Here is a 17,020-nt window from a genome sequence, read left to right as displayed (position 1 = left end):
TCTCAGAGATACTCATTTATGTACTGTACAAAATGCACCATCCCAGGAGCCAGAGCAGTGGTCTGACTCTGACTTTCACAGGCATTGACATTCACCCAGCACTCCATTGGTCAGTCACCATTTTAGTCCTTTCCTAGCAACCCAACTGACTTTGTTTCTCCTCAATCCCTTTCAAAACTCCGAGATCCAGCATCTTGCAGTGAGACAGAAGACAGGACAGGAAGCACATTCTTGGGAGATACAGTTCTGGTGGTGCTGCAGAGATGCAAGGAGAGCAGGGCAGGGGCAAAGGGCCAATTTCCCAGAGCGGTCCAACTCATCAGCCCATGAGAAGTCAGGTTTCTGGATCATCACACACTGATGGTTTAATTAAGGTTTTAATTAAGGTCTAATCTGGCCATGCTGCTGTTGGTTCATAGAATCATAGAATATGCTGAGATGCAAGAGACAGATCAGGATCATCAAATCAGCTCCAGGCCCTGCACAGACACCCCAACAACCCCACCCTGGGCATCCCTGGCAGCGCTGTCCAAACGCTCCTGGAGCTCTGGCAGCCTCAGGGCCGGGACCATTCCCTGGGGAGCCTGGGCAGTGCCCTCTGGGGGAAAACCAGCAGTGGCATCTAAGGGAAAGACACCATGGCAATCTCACTCCAAGCAATTTCTGCACAGGTCTATTATTTGAAAACAAGCCACCAGATATAAAGCAACCTCCTCTGTGGAAGCAGCACTCTGAAAAACATCCAGGAAAGAATGACTACTGAGTGCATGTAGCTGAGCAGGGCTGATAATACAGGTTTCTCCCACAAGACCTATTTCACAAACTGCAATTTGAAACATTCTTTACTTTAGGCAGCAATTACAATATTGCATGTTAAAAAAATGACACTGCCAGCAAAAAAAATTCAAGAGATCCATAAGCAGGAGGAAAAGTCAGGTATTTATGTGAAGTTTCCAGGTGAGGCACAGAGAACAAAGTCCTGCAATGGAAGTGGTACCACAATCATCAGTAGCTAAGACACTGTAGGAGACAGAAGCATCCCAAAGCTTAACAAGAGGAGACAAGAAAGCAAATCAATGATTCTAAGGGCAGCTGGGTCAAATACTCAGAATCAAGAAAAGGGCAATGCAAGTGTGAAGAAGGGAGGGACAAACTGAGAGAAGCAACACAAGAAATGGGAGGTTCAGCCATCACCAGGCGACAGGAAAGACCCAGCAAGGAAACAAGTGTGGCAATGATGAGGTGTGGTTTCAAAATTGTAACACCTAAGAACACAGCTTCTTCAGAGAGAAATTCACTCTTGGAACAAAAAACAATCAGAAAAATTACTTCAGAGCATTATTTAACCCAGAGAAATTAATGAAAAATATCAGGTTCCCTGTCATTATGCATTGAAATGATCTGCACAATCAGAGTAATTTCTTTGCAGCACATAATGGCCAGGCAGTGGGCTGAATGTAAAATCTCCTAATAGACCTAGAGGCTTGTATTCAAAAGAGCTATTCTCGAATCACTTGTAAACATGATTTCCTTTATTTATTTTTTTATGGTGCTTTCTATGTGAGGGGCCTACAAATTATTAAAGCAGCTCTGCATGAAGAAATCTTTTCCCTCAAGTTTTCAGTTCCTGATAATATCTGTACCTGTAAAACACAGTCTGACGTGCAAACACAAGGGCAGACAGGTACTTCCAGGAGTGATAACGCTGAGATAAAGGTGGAAAGGCACCTTTTTACATCCTGATGTGGAAATACCCAGCACCAGCCGTGGGTGTCAGCTGACCACACCCTCCAGAAGTGTATTAGGACTAAAAAAAAAAAACTTTGCAGGATGCTGGTGCCTCCATGTATCATGAGCCAACAGACTGGAACAGCTCATCACATCTGGAAGCCAGATTCCACTTTGGATGTTTCTTTGTTGCAATTCATTAAAAAAATGAATATCACGAAGAGGATCACCACACACAACGTCACTACACCAATTTTCCACCTCCAGTTATTGAAGATTGCAAGCAGTGCAAGCTTAAGCCTATAATGAGACACACTCATTCCTTTCACAAAGCTCAAAAGTAATAGACAGAATGATGAGAGCCAAAAGCTTTCAACTATATTCTGAGCAGAGAGAGCAGCAAAACAAAGCAGTCCTGGAGAGAAAGACAGACCAGAATTTGTATGAGGGATTTTCAGGCTTACAGGTGGAATCTGTAGGAGGATGAGGGTAAACACACCGTGAGGCATCAAGATCAGCATTGCTAAGCTGAATGAGAATTAAAAAATAGCTGTAAGTGAATAATTGATTCTGGACATTCCAGGCAAATCCACCACAAGGGCTTTGCTTTTCTCCTCCCGTTTTTCTTCCTCTCTCTTCAGAACAGGAGCACTTAATTTGTGCTAAAGGCAGATATATGGTCCCCAAGAATAAGAAAGGTTATAATATTTCCCTGAAGGAAGAGCTCAGCTAAAGAGCTGCCAACAACTGATGGTTCGGGGGGTGAGAGCATGTTTCTGTTTTAATTCATCACTTTTGCAGAACTGTATTTAAAAACTAGCTCAAAATTATAAAAATAGTAAACAAGTCCAATTACCAATTTGACAAGTTCAAATTTACAGATTTGACTTAATTTTTGTAAAGTCTTAGACACAGGAAGATCAACCTTTTGACTGACACAGGCAAAAACTTCTCAGTGCTTGACAATGTTATGGGTATAGAACAGATTCTCCACAATTATTGACTTTTGCCCCAGTCAGCCCCCTCTAAGCAGTTACCCTGCTCTCACCATGATTATCATGAAAACTCCACACCCACAGCAGCTGCAGAAGCTGCAAAACCAGTGAGCAAAGCCAAGCCCAGGGCTGGGCAGAAAGTGAACACTGAAATAAAACCACCTTTTGAGCCCAACTGGACGAAGGTGCTTCAAGTACCACAGTGACCTCCAAAAACCTGCCCTGTGAGGCTTCACCCTGAGCTGAGCGAGCAGCATGGAAAGGAGAACTCTCTCTTCCAGCAAAAGCCCTCTTCCAGCAACAGAGAGTCAGCTGGGCAGGGTTAGGGAGTCTGTGTACACACACTCTACGAGTGCTGCATGAAACACCAGCACACTTCCTGTGCTCTGCCAAGCTGGAGCAGCACTTTCAGGCATGTCTGGAATGAAGATTTTTCTTTTTTCCTCTACAATAGTACTACAAAACAGTCTCACACCTACCTTGTGATTTTATCACATATCCTAATGGAACCACACAGTTTTTAAATGTCCAGCTCATGTAAGAAGCTCAGAAGCTCATTAATATCAACCCTGTTTCTGAATATTGGCTTATCCAAAAATCTATTTAATGAAACAGGCATAATGTATTTGTAACAGTCTGGTTCTCTCAATGCCTTTGGAAGTGTTGTTAAAGGACACTGACAATGATAATCTATTTATGAAAATCATTTAAAGTGATCTGCAATACCTTCCCAGTGGCTGACCACCTTAGAAAGGATCTGCAGATATCAGGAAATGGAGACAAAAAAATCACCCAAGTGAGTTGGTATGAGGGTGTGAAGGTCAGGAACACAAAACACTGCTGTCCTCTAAAACATGAGAGCCCCCTCCTTGTGCCAGGTCTCAGCCCCTGTGCAGAAGAGGCTTCAAGGGACAAATATTCAAAGAGTTCTTCCTGCAAACTTTGAAGCAGAAGAGATGAAAAACAAGCCCCTACATTTCACAAGCAAGGAATCGTCCAATGCTCCCTGCATTCAAACTAAGTAAAACAAAACCAAAGGAAATCTTTTCTTAATTTGACCTTCACTTGTGGCTTTCATGTCCATCTACTGACTTTTCTTTAACTCCCACTCCTTTATCTGGCTACCAATCTATCTGCAAACAGAAGAATGTGCACTGGATCAGCTCTTGGCCAGCTACAACCATGGCCAAGAGCATCCTTTCCCACCAGGTGGGTCTTGAAAAGGGAGAAGAACCTCCACACAGCTCCAGGTAAATCCTTGCCTGTTTTGATTCCTGGAGGGTTATAATATATTTTATTTTCATTTCTCCAAAGACCCTTCTCCCCTGAAGGTACCCAGTGTGACCTGGCAGTGGATGCTTTGAATGATAAAAGTGATGTTGTCAGACTCTCATGTTGCTAAACTATCCCAAATTTTATCTTAAGCACTGTGCCTCTTCTCCCCCTCCCTCCAGCTTCTTATTTGAACTGGGGAGCCCAAGATTAGGGTCTGGCAATGCAGTAGAGCTCTGGAGTAGGCAATGTCCTCTGGACACTGGGCTGGAGATACCAAACTCAGCTCACTCGTGGCCTCACCCCATTCTGCACCAGGTTCTGCACTAATTCAAAGCTGTGCCTTTAGCTCCCTGGCATAAAGAAGCCCCTAAAGGGATTGTGATACACGAAATGGTGCTAAAAAATAACTTTTAGAAGGCAGAGATTTTTCAGGGGAAAAAAAACCAACCAAACATTTCCATGCATTCAACTTAAAAAGCGTGACAAACTCATCTGAAATAAATAGCGCAAAACAGAATAAACCTGTCAAAGGAATAATATTCCAGTGTGTTAGAAGACAAAATGCAGTAACAAACAGATTTGAAGTGGGATTAGATCTGTTTAAAAAATACATTATCTGTCTACAAAACCAGAATGTATTTCAGGAAACAAAGAAGCCTCTTCAATGAATTTGAGGGAGCAGGAGTTATTAAATGAACAGTTTTCATGTGCGGCAAAACTGGGTGTGAACAGCAGGAATTTTTACCTTCCTCATTTTCCACTGATTTTTTGCAGTCTCCCCCCCCCAGCCCAAGTCACATTTCAGACCCAGGTTCTTCACTGAGATCTCAACATTCTTGCAGGAAGTTTCCTTCTTCCTGTGCTGATGCACTACAAAAAAATCAAAACCTTTTTTTCCAGTACGTTTGAACTTCCCAATAATCCCAGCACCTTTTTGCCCCTGTATCATCACAGCTGTCCTGATGTGCAGTTGAAATAATTGTTGGTGAGGAAGTCATAACTAGGCAGGAATAACCATGCAGCACTGGGAGAGGACTATTCCTAGAGAAATGTAATCCATCTAAAAACTGAAAAACCAGCCCTGCTTTCCCATTAATCATGTGTAACACTGTAACATCCCAGCCACTCGTTCTATGCACATCAGCCTGAAGCAGAAGAACCTATTTCCACATGCTGATGGGATCTCCTCTCTGTATTTAAATTTTCTGGAGTTAATGATGATCCTGGTCCCAGTGTTACATATGATGGGGCAATTTTATGGCACACAGACCTCCAAGCTCATTCTGATGGAAACTGCAAAACCCTTGAGAGGTTCTGAATGTCCCCACTGTGAATGACTTGGTGCTGCTGAGGCTCAATTCTGCAGCATCTCTGGCTCCAGCAGAAGTTTCTATAGAAACTACAGTTTCTATAGTTTCTATAGTTCCTCTGTTCTTCTACAGAGGGCTTACAGAATCAAGTTGTTCTTTTCTTGCCGTCATTTCTCTGACAGCAGGACCCAGCTGTCTAAGAATAAGCGCAATAATCAGCCCCAGAAAATGGCACAGCTCCTTTAATTGGAAATGCAAGCTCAGCTCCCTACAGGCTCAGGGGGAGACTCAGCCTGTGCAGAGTGGGATCCACGGGGCTCTTCCATCACACTCAAGTGCTCCTGTGGAGATTTAAGAGGTGTTGAGTCCCCCAGCTGACCCTCATCACAGGCAGATCTCCACCGCGGCACTGAAGGAGCACCATGAAAGCACTGCCCCCCTTTATACTGTAGTGGGAGTAACTGGAAAAGTAATTTCTCATGCAAAACAAGGATTAAACAAGAAGTCATGAAGCTGCTCAGACCTCTGGAAGTTTGACCATTTTCCTTTTCCTGAACTGATAATCACCTGTGCTCAAGAGGCTGGGTGGGTTTCGCGTGGTCACCTGTTGTCTACCTAGCACTGCTAAGAACAAGCAAAATGGTTCCCAGGCAGCATGCACGAGAAAAAAAAAAGGAAAAAAAATAAAAATGTACCTCGTAATGGTTATTATAGTTCCATTCTTTCATTTGCAAGAACTCACATTTTAAGGAAAGAAGAAATCAGTATCGGGAGATAAGGAACCATTAATGAGCCCTCTGCCTTGGTTTCAATTACACTGTGAAATTGATTTAATGCACTTTAGGAAACCAAGAGCAAGCGATTACCTCTTGTAAAGAGGTTGCAATTTTCTCTAATAAAGTGTCGATACAAATATGTTGCTTTAAGACAGGGAGAACAAGTCAGTTAATTCAGAAAGAATGGGACATATTAAAACAAATGCTGTCAAGGAAACCAAACGGCAAAACCTATAAATAACCCGTCTGAATGAAAATTGTATGGCAGAGAGCTGATAAATTGGGGTTTAATTATAAACATTTTTAAAGAGTGTTTTATGTTAATGAGATGCATCCAAGTGCCTAATGCTGTGAAAGATGACATTAGTCCAGTAATTAAAAAAAAAAAAAAAGGAGTAGCCCATGTGAGAAGTGGCAAGAGATCTGAGACCAATGAATCTGAAAATAAATACATATGTAGATACAAAAGGTTAATAGTGTTTAACATGCTGGCGAAGTGTGGGATGGCTACACAGACTGGACAAACGCAGGGAGCTTTCTGATGGATCATCCAGCAAAGGCTGATGGTGAGTCCCTGCCCCTGGCCCTTCCCACAGGCACCACCCAGCCCTACATGGAGGCACTGGATGGAGGGAAATGAGCTCAGTGGATGTGCTGGCCCAGCTGGGGACCTGCTGGCCCTGCTTTGGAGGACCGGGTGCTCTGGAATGCTGATGCCCCCCCCTCCTCCCAACATTTAATAACCCAATACAAAAGGATTTGAGAGTTTTTTCCTGCCACCACAAGGATCAAGGTCATCTAGCCAGGAGCAGCACACAGGGAACCATGCAGAGAGAGCACTGCAGGAGAGCTGGGAAGCTGGGCTGAGCTGAAAGGGGCTGATCTGAGCAGCCTGATTCTTGCTAAAGAGGAGGGAAGAAAACTGGGAAACCTCCAAAATTTTTGCTTTAGTGGACTAAACCACTTTTTAAGGAGTTCTCTGCTTTTCTTTTCTTGGTGCTGTGGCACAGAAAAGCTAATTCCCTGGCAGCCTGCTGGAGGAGTGGAACAGCCCCGTGCGTCTCTCGAGTAATTAAAGCGACTCAGCTTCTGAGCAGGTGCCTTGCAGCAACACCCAGGATGTGTTACAATCCCCCAGTAAGGCATGCCTAACACATTTCACTGCATGATTACTCCCACACTCACGTTTAGTGCCCTTGTTAATCCAGTACTTCAAGAGAATACTTGCCTTCTTTAAACACGCCTCGATTCTAATCTTCCTGTCAGTGGTGTAAATCAGAACTCATTTCACTGGTGCTAATGGAGCTGCTGCAGTATCAAATATCTAGGAATGGGAAAATTAGGCCTCTATTCCAAAATGAACATTTAGTCTGGCACCAGTACTATGTATTTATTTTCTTGCATCAAAACAATTTTTTTTTCCCTCTGGTGCCAACTCAAAGCAGAGCTTTTAATGCTGAGATTTATCCTGACTACAAAAAATGTTTTGTTTTTTTTTTTCCCAATTCCTACCCAAGACACCAGAGTGGCATCCTCACAGGCAGCTCTGTTGATTCTGTTCAAGGCAGACTTCAGGTTTGCTTATTCTATCCTCAAAAAAACACCAATGCAAATAAAGGGGAGTTCAGAGCGATGCCACTAAGGATAATCAATATAATGAGCAGACAGAAGACAGCACAGACACAGGAGGTCATCTAGAACATCCCAGCTATCAGCCTTTGATCAGGACACAGTGTCATTACAGTTTTGTGTCTCTGTGCATTGGCACACTGCAGAGAGAGGGCAGGTACAACACCCCTCTCCAGGGGCTGGCCCCTTTATCCATATGGAGTTAATGCATGGTGGGAATGCAGCCTCAGGACATATGGAAGTCTGAAACTATGGGAAAGCTCACAGAACCACTTTGCTCAGCTGTTGGCCCTGCCCAGGTGCCAGCAGCGGCAGGTCCTGTGACTTTATCAACCCCAGCTTGTGGCACTGCCTTGCCTGCGAGCTGCGCCCAGCACTGCTCCTTTGGAGAGCTAAACCTGCCTCAAACCAGCCACAGCTGGGGCATCCCAGGGGCTGTGCTGAGGGCCAGGCACTGGGAGTTACAGTGCTGCAATTCAGAGTGAGGGCAAGAGGAAAAGAATTTCCACAGAGATTTCTGCACTCCACACAGAGGAATAAGACATCTACCTATAAGTCAAAAGTGATACGAATCAAAAGTGATATAAATCGAAAGTGATATGAATTGAGACAGCGAGAATAAACACTAGAACTACCATCATTTCTTGTCCTTTTCCATTCAAGTCAATAAAGAAAAAGCTAAAGAATAAGATCACCAAAAAGCAGTGGCTCTAGACATCGTCAGGCTCTACCCATCTCTTTTGTATCTCTTATTAAATTAATCCTAGCAGGAGATTCTTTTTAAAAAAAGAGATGGCATTCAGAAACAACAGAATGAGGGTGCCTCAGTGACTCTTGCTGGTGACCTAACAAAGTTAGTGAAAATTATCTCAGTTTGCAGAAGTCAACTGAAGGTCAAACACTTATGGGACACTTTGCTGACATACCCAAATCAGAGAGTGCACACAAAATCATGCCAGAATGGGATTTTTCAAGCTAAGTTATTTTCTTTCGAATAGTGACAGAACAAATATACTTCCTGCTAGCATGACAACATTCTTCCACAGCTCCAGAAAAATGAACAACTGAAATGGAAGGAACTACAGGTTTCCAAAAATTAATTAGTGCAGTATCTCTGATCTCCTGAAGAGACTATGCTATTGGAAAAGCTTGTGGAGATTAATTTCACCCAGTCCTGCTCTTGCTCTTTCTACCACCAGAAAGCCAAAATCAGGTATTTGAAATGGTCACATCACTACCAGATGGGAAAACTGGAGAGGAATGAGACACATAGACCAAGACACATAGAATGTTTGTAACCCAGAGAATGACTTAAATATTTTACGTGGAACTTTTAAACAGGAAAGGAACAAGAGGATATGGGGAGCACCAGAACCACAGATGAGAAGGAGAAAGGGGAGAAATGGCTCCTCCTCCTCAGCTTTCAGTGGTGACACAACTGCTTACAGCCCCACCAGTCTGCATTACCAAGTCTGGGCAGGGAAAACAGCTGCACAGTGGGAACTTCACACAGCACCTGCCACCCCAGTGCCTGGCTGTCTGTGACAGCCTGGGGACGTCTCCACAGGGAGATGGAAGAATCTTCTTCTGCTATCCAGTGGCTAATGGGGTTTCTTTGAGCCCTCCCAACTCCTCTTCAAGTGCAGGTGCAGAAAGGATCAGGAGAAAGGACCTTGAAGTCATTAACTTCTGCCACAAGTCAGAAAGGAATGAAAAGACTAGAAAAAAATGGGATGGTTCCTCAAAGGATTTCTGGTTCCTGCCAATTTTGGCGAACTCTCCGGAGCCTCCACAGGCAGCCATGCAGGTCTTGCACTCTGGCTGCTTTGCTGTCACGTGAAAGCTGGCCAAGCAAAGTTTGGGAATGGGGAGTCATCTGTAGCACAGCCCATGGCAGTACCCCAGCATTTCCCTACAGCTCCTTGGGAGACTACAACATGTGCTGGGGAAATCTTTTTACAGCTACTCCTCTGTGTTACAAATAAATTGGTGTCTGACATCTTTTCTGGAGAAGTAGCCCCTGGGGTGATTTTGAAATCTTTAGAAGAGTTAAAAGCAGCTGTAAACACTAAGAAGGAGCTCAGACACTCTCACTGTTGGTCCCTCAAGAGCTACACCTTGTGAACCACCCTGGGGCTGTTTGTCTCAGGTTTGCTCACTGAGGGCTGTGTGACCCGTCAGCTTGGTCTGTTCTGAGCTCACCACAGTGAAAATCAGGAACGCTTTCTCCTAGTTTGTTCAATTATACCATGAAAATGCTGTGATGTAAGAATTGTGCCCCACTGTGTACAAGGTTAGGCTTACATGAGATCTCCTCTTATCTACTTTGTACAGTTGTGGAGAGAACAAATTGAATAGGAAGTCAATGTCACTTTTTCAGTGATGTTCTGCCAACAGCAAGAACAGTCCTCAGGACAGAAAAGCTGTCAACAGAATGAGGGAAAGGAAGAACCACAGAGAATTATACCCTGCGTTAAAAAAATAACAGAGGCCACAAATATAGTGGAGTGGTCCTGGAAATGGTTGTTCTGCCTTTGCAATCTTCCTTTTAAAAAATATAAAATAAAAGAGGAAATAAAGAGGCTGGTTCTTTGGCTAGGAACTGTAATCAAGTTGTGCCACCACTGCAGTTTTTACATTTCTGGCATTGTGTTTTGCAGGAAAGAGAGACCCACATACCTTTTGTTGCAAGCCGGACACAGTTGATTTTTGTTTCCTGAAAAATAAAAAACACAAGAAAAATATATAGGAAAACATCACAGTGTATAATTTGCCCATCAACAATAAACACACATTCCTTTTAAAAGCTACTAAAAATATATGTATCTTTTCTTGCACTTCATCCTTGAAAATACCACCAACAGTTTTTGTTGCATAAAACACTCCACACTACTGGACTTGCCTGCAGTTGGTTCTCTTAAGTATTGAAAAGTTGGGAGTGACAACACGTTTCTCCACGCTCCATGTGTGAGTGATGGGTCCCACGTAAGTGCCTGATTAGCTAATAGAATTTCCCAGTTAAATGACCTGCTCTGTAATAGACTGACAAGCCTTGGGTCAGAAGCACACGCCACTGTACATCTCATTTTCATGCACCATTACTGCAAATTTTGCAAATTGGGTATTTATTTAAACACATGGCAAACAGACACCGAAGAAGTCATCTGAATATTTCAGCTCTCTGATGGATGTGGAGCAGACCAACATTCTGTGCTGCTGCCTCTGCCAAACAAGCTGTTCTAACAACCCTCACCACTGCAGCTCCTCATTGCAGAGCTGGGACAAAACCCAACGCTTTGTGTTCAACCCACCCTGGAGCCTGCAGAGCTGCAGAAACAGGATTCGGATCTGAATGTTGTATTTGGCTTCACAAACAGCTCAAACTCGGCAGCTTTCTCAGGCCACCTCCGCTGCAAACACAACCTTTGTGGAGTCCCCAGCTCCTCACTGCACAGCCCTTCCTGGCAGGGGTTGCTGCTGTCCAGCCTGTGATTGCCATCCAAACAGGAATGTGCTGCTTGGTTGAAGAGCTGCCTCTGTCAGGCACTAATCTGCTGCAGGCTTTGCAGAGCTCTTTATGCCTCTACATGTCTCAGGTGTAATGAATCCAGCATAAATTACTGTGTTAACAATGCTCCATTAATATGGATGCTGTCTGCGCTCTGGAAACAACAACCCAGCAAAGCACTGCTGAGCACCTCCTCCCATCCTCAAACACCTGGACAAACCTTGTGGAAATCTGAATTTGCTCTTGGAGAAAATTGCTCTGTCTGTGACAAATCCTCCCTGGCTGGAGCAGACACACCCAGCCCTACTGTGCTTTTCTCCTCACACTTTTGTTGCTCATAGGAAGGGGATGATTGCAGAATCCATGCAAGGAAATACGGGACTCACAGGAGCAATTCCCTCTGATGCCACACAATCTGGATACAAGTCCCTCTGTGCAGTCTAAAGACAACGAGATGCTCAGAAGGACAAACCCTCCCTTTGGCTTTGCGTTCAAACTCTCTGAAGGAATTCCTGGACCCCTGAGGACAAACCATGCCTATTTCCCAGCCGTGTGTGCTCCAGAGTGGGACTGAAGCCCTGCCTATCCCAGTAAACCAGAGACATCTCTTTGGTTACACCCCTTTGTCCCTCAAAAGGCAGCTTCCTTGCACAACCTGCACAAACATTGGCACTGCAAAGCCACCACAGCTGCATACACAGCTCCCCACTCCCCTCTGCCTAGTGGGTAACGAGTTTGAATTGCCAGTTATTCTGGAAATCCGAAGTCTTTATTGCCACTTGTGATGTATGGAAAAGGAAAAGCGCAGCTTTGTTTTCAGAGCTGGCTCTGCACATAATGCTGGGAACCAGAACTCAGAGACATCCTGATGTAGTTTCTGATCTACAACAAGGTGACCTGGAAAATCAGCAATGAAGAGTAACATAAAAATAACAAGATAGGATTTCTGCAGTCTAAAGTAGGTGGACGCTTGCTCACATTTTGTTGAGGAAAATTTTCTTGTGTATTTGTTGCTTTCTGCTGGTTTCAGAGTGTAACAGAAAGCTGGAGAAATTAGTCAAGGCTGGAAAAAGAAGAGTCTAGAGTGATCTCATTTGAATGTGTGGGTATTCCTGCACGAGACCCTCCCACGGGGTGATTTGGGAAGACAGAATTTATTCTGCTTGCATCTGCATCCACTGATCGCTGCATTGAGCACAACCACAGCTGTTAGGAGAACTGGCACTGCCAAAAGCAAGGGCTAGAGGAACAAGACGTGGACTTCAGAACTTCATTTCAAATTGCATCTGCTGGGAAGGAAAAGATCAAAGAACCTGCACAGACACGAGGCTTCCAGCTCCCAGGGGTGCTGAAGTTTAAAGACTTGAACTTAGTCCATATTCTGGGTTAGGGCTGGATATTGCATTGCTTTCCACTCATCTCCCCACTGCTCATCTCTTTGGTGTCTCATAAGAACGAGATCTCTTTAAATTTACTCTACTTTTCTTTGGTTGATACTGAGAATTGTAAGTTTCCATGAGATGTTTCAACAAGAAACAGAAAAAATAAATAACACTTCCCCCCCCAAAAAAAGAACCTCGAACCCAATCCCCCCCAAGCAAACCAGTAAAACCACTTTCCTGCAATCATGTTCATTTTATGAAAAATATTACTTTTGCTTCAAGGTGTTTTCCTGTACACAGTAAAGATCATAGAATGTTAAGGGGTTGGAATGAACATTAAAGTGCCATAGGCAGGAACAATGCTTTTTTTGTTGTTGTTTTCCTAATCTACTTTTCCCATCTTTCAATTTGTACACACTACTTCCTGTTCTATCACTGCCAGGTGCTTCTCTTTAGCCACCAGCAAAGCAGGAATAAACAATGCAGGTAATTATCAATGATCCATCCAGACTGCTTAAAGCAATGGCAAGAAAAATAATTAAATAAAGGGATAATAATGGAAGTTTTAGAAAAAAAAAAATTCCCCAAATTTCAGCCTCTGCATTGTTTCTGAACATTCTTTCAAATGCTGCAATACTTGATTTCCATTTCATGACACCACAGAAGTTTTACAAGGCTTTATATATCTACAACGATCTTAATGATGACCTGAGAGCCTGCATATTCTGCATATCTGTTTCATATTATGGCTGAACTCACAGGAATACCTTAAATTAAGATGCCAGTACTGCTCCAGTTCTGTATCACTGCCGGGTTGAGGCAGACATTTTACAGCTAAACAGTAATGGAACAATGTAGGCACATTTTCACTGAGATCCTGGAACAAGAAAATGCTTCATGACTACATCCTGCAGCCTTTGATCCAACCCCCACCTTCCAACATGCTCCATATCCTGAAAGCTCACTGCAAAATAAGCCCATCCATGTCTACCTCAACCTGTCTATGGAGATTTGTTCTCTGGAGCTTATTTACCTGTAAGTAAAAGAAGATTACGGTGCACCCTCACTCAAGGCTGAACCCTGACTGTATTTTTAAGTCCACACACCACATGGACACATATGAGCACTGTGGTTCAGGGTGCTGGCAGCCTGTTCCTGGAGGGAGGACCTGCACCTACCACCAGCACAACCTGGGGACCCTCTGGAGAGAGTCTTGTGCTGAGGAGCTGGGCAAGCCCCCTCTGCCCCCACAACTCCTGCCCACAGCCTGGAAACTGCACACCATGAGCCTGCTTTAGCATTCCCCTGAATTTCCAGGGCTTTTTAAAACATTCTTTTAATATAGCTTTATTCTTCCACTTTAGAAGCGAAGGAGCTGCTGCTGTCTACTAATTACTGAGGTTCCTAAATGCACATTTTGCTCAAGTGAAATGGATGATAACAAGACAAGTTCTGCCTCTGTCTCTTCAGTGTTTGGATGGGAAAAATTTTCTGCAGAAAAGGGCTACGAGGGCAGCAGGACATATGTTTATGTGACAGCTGCGTCTTCACAACCTAAAAGGCCACATGATCTTTTTTTTCCCCCTTTTCTTTTAAACTGACAGCTTGCTGTTTACAGACTACGAACAACAATGAAAGCAGCAAAGCTTTTTCCTCCATCTGTTTTCACACCCACCATTTCTCCTTTCCTTTACTATGATGATGACTTTACAGCAGTCAAACAGCGCTTGCCTTGCCTGAAGAACCACCTGCCAGCACCGGCGGGGCCTGCTATCCCCTGATGTGCCACTGGAGCTGCCCTACAACAGGAACAGTTTCATTAGGCAGCTCACACTGGGAACAGGCAATTTTATCTGCTGCTGGTGCATGGACCAGACAAGGAATCACCACTCTTCTCCTCAGCCTCAGTTTCCCACGCCCCAGAGCTATGCACGGAGCTTGTTGGCAACCTGCTTCACACAGGGTAGAAGCCATAGGTTTGTCCAACCTTAAGGAATTATTTTTTGGTCCTCAATAAATTTCTCCCGAGTTCAGGAGAGCTCTAAGTTGTGTGGGGTTTTTTTATCCCATTGCAGCCAGTGGTCTGCAGTCTTAACATATGTCTGTGCAGGGCCAATGGACTCCCCTATAATTTTTATTGCCAGCTTCAGGAAACTGCTATTTCCTTCCAGAGACTAAGCCAAACCTATTATTGCCTTTGCAATTTTTTAGTATCAGCTTTTTTTAGTATCTGAGTCATTTGGGGAAGGGAGGTTTAACAAACTGGTTGGGGGCTTTTATTATTTACAGTAGGAAGTTATTTCAACGATCTGTAGTTGATCATTGGATACCCACTCCTCTCAACCTCTCAAAAGTGGGGTAGGCTGGAGGAGGATTTTATTTATTATGCAGAAAACACTCAGGTCCACATCCTCTGGTCAACCAGATGTGGAAACAGGGGCTTCCAAAGAGTGAAGTGTTTCCACAGCTGCTTTATTTCTGTGCCAGCAGCTCCAAGATGAGATTAAGAAGGAGTGAATGTAAGTGGATAAACTGTACACCCAAAATCCTCCCGAACACAGAGCTCCCCAAAGCTGGTTAGTAGCTCACAGAAGCAATGCAGGCAACCCTGGTGCCATTTCATCTTTCAGAGCACGGCTCGTGCTGAACTGAAACACCTCCCTGTTTTTTTCATGCCCATCTCCACAGGGATGAATGGCACCTCTCTGCTGGCAGCTCTATCCATACCTCCAAAAAGTCCCAGAAGAATAATGCTGTGTGCTGGGAGTAGACCTGTCAGCATCAAGAAATCCAGCCTCAAGTCCCCTGATAATAATGAGCTGCCAAATTGTGCATGTAGTACAAGTCATTAGAGAGGCAAAAAATCAATAGGAATCTCGGTAGAGTCTATCATTCCCTCAAAAAAAAATAATATTCTCATTGATTCCTGCAGTGCTACTTTTCACAATTCTGGGTTGAAGACATCAGTCACCTGTTGGACCACCAGGCTGGCAGAGCAGCTGGCAGCATCCCCCACGTCATCCCCAGCTGTGTTACACAGGCTCCTGCTCATCTCCCATTTCGAGGAAAAATGGCCAAGAGTTACTGATTGCAACTACACCGTTACAGATTTCGTTTTAACTCAGTGAGGTAAAATGCACCTCCAGAAAGGACTTTTTTAAGGAGCTCTGGTTTCTGAGCTGTTCAAAAGTTCAGGCAGGTTTCACACAGCAGCCAAAAATTCTCCCCGTGGGAGCGTGGTGCTGGATCAGCAACCAGAGACCTGCAGTGAGACAGATAAAGACCTGGGGACAATCAAACATCTCTCGCTTCAAACTCTGCTGCATTTCAGCTCAGCATCTGGCTGTCAACAGTGCCTAGGAGGGAAATTCACATGATTTGAAAGCGTTTTGTCTAACAAAGCTGAAAACCACTCTGTCTCACACGTGTTCTGCTTAGACTCCTGTCTGGAGGCAGCACCACAGTGACCAAACTGGCCCAAGAGATGGATCCAGGCAGCGACAGCTCTTTCATTCAGACTCGGAGACAAGTAAAACCGTGCACAAGAGAAGGCAGAAAAGCTTCTGCAGCAATTTGCGACACTTGTTTTGCATCCAGCTGTTAATTACGTTCCTTTCAGTGTAACAATCAGAGCTAATGGCTGCAGAGCAGACGGGAACACCAAATGAGCACAACCCTCCATGTACAGAGGAGCTCAAACAATGCAGAACTCCTACAACACTCCTAACCTCCTCCTAATCAAGCTTTTTGACCAAATCCAGGCTGTTTCTTCAAATTAAGCTCTCCCCAGAGCCCTGTGTTTCCAAAGGAAGACGTTCTGGTTCACTGCGTGAAGGCTTCTCATTGCAGGTTCCAGGTGTGGAAAGAAATTTCATCATTCCACAACCATCAGTGATTAATGAAACTATAGGAAATCCTAATTAAAAAATGAGTGGCAATGTTCTGTTAAGCTTTTCATGGGTAAGGGAACAAAAGGCTCTACTTTAACTGTGCTAAATTGTTATAGTTTCAGGTTTTTTGCAATGTGTCTTATCAAAATTCATGGAATGGTTTGGGTTGGAAGGGACCTTAAAGATCAACCAGTTCCAATCCCCTGCCATGGGCAGAGACACCTTCCACTATCCTGGGTTGCTCCAAACCCCGTCCAACCTGGCCTTGGACACTGCCAGGGATAGAAATGCCATGGTGCACCCATAATTATTTGTAGGATTTTTTGAAGACCAGCCAAAGCTGCTCAGGTTAAAGACAAGAAAAAACCCATAACTCTTTAAATACAAATGGTACCTGTAAATAATTCTGGGAGTGGAACAAAAACTTACTATTCACAGCTGCAAAAGACCCTAATATTTGACATGTAGTGTTTAATGATTTTACCAAGAAACAGAAGGGATCACAGCTATTCCTCTGAAGATCCATA

At 44.0% G+C, this 17,020-nt stretch overlaps 1 protein-coding gene across 9 annotated transcripts in view; it reads right to left on the bottom strand.

Moving 5' to 3' along the window:
- PTPRT (protein tyrosine phosphatase receptor type T) overlaps positions 1 to 17,020 on the bottom strand; it is a 431,612-nt gene that overhangs the window by 80,103 nt on the left and 334,489 nt on the right. For 5 of the 9 annotated variants that reach the window (XM_032126645.1, XM_032126643.1, XM_032126649.1 and 2 more), the window contains exons 13-14: positions 10,393 to 10,429; positions 5,876 to 5,932 (exon numbers count right to left, since the gene is read on the bottom strand). In XM_032126645.1, the coding sequence (XP_031982536.1) occupies positions 5,876 to 5,932; positions 10,393 to 10,429 (94 nt within the window). The remainder of the gene's footprint in view (positions 1 to 5,875; positions 5,933 to 10,392; positions 10,430 to 17,020) is intronic. The other 4 variants (XM_032126648.1, XM_032126650.1, XM_032126652.1 and 1 more) reach the window with 2 other exon arrangements.

Source organism: Corvus moneduloides, chromosome 17 (assembly GCF_009650955.1).
Source record: "Corvus moneduloides isolate bCorMon1 chromosome 17, bCorMon1.pri, whole genome shotgun sequence".
In the NCBI taxonomy this organism is placed as follows: domain Eukaryota; kingdom Metazoa; phylum Chordata; class Aves; order Passeriformes; family Corvidae; genus Corvus; species Corvus moneduloides.
The sequence above is the reverse complement of the archived record's forward strand: the minus strand, read 5'-3'. Positions and strand labels throughout refer to the sequence as shown.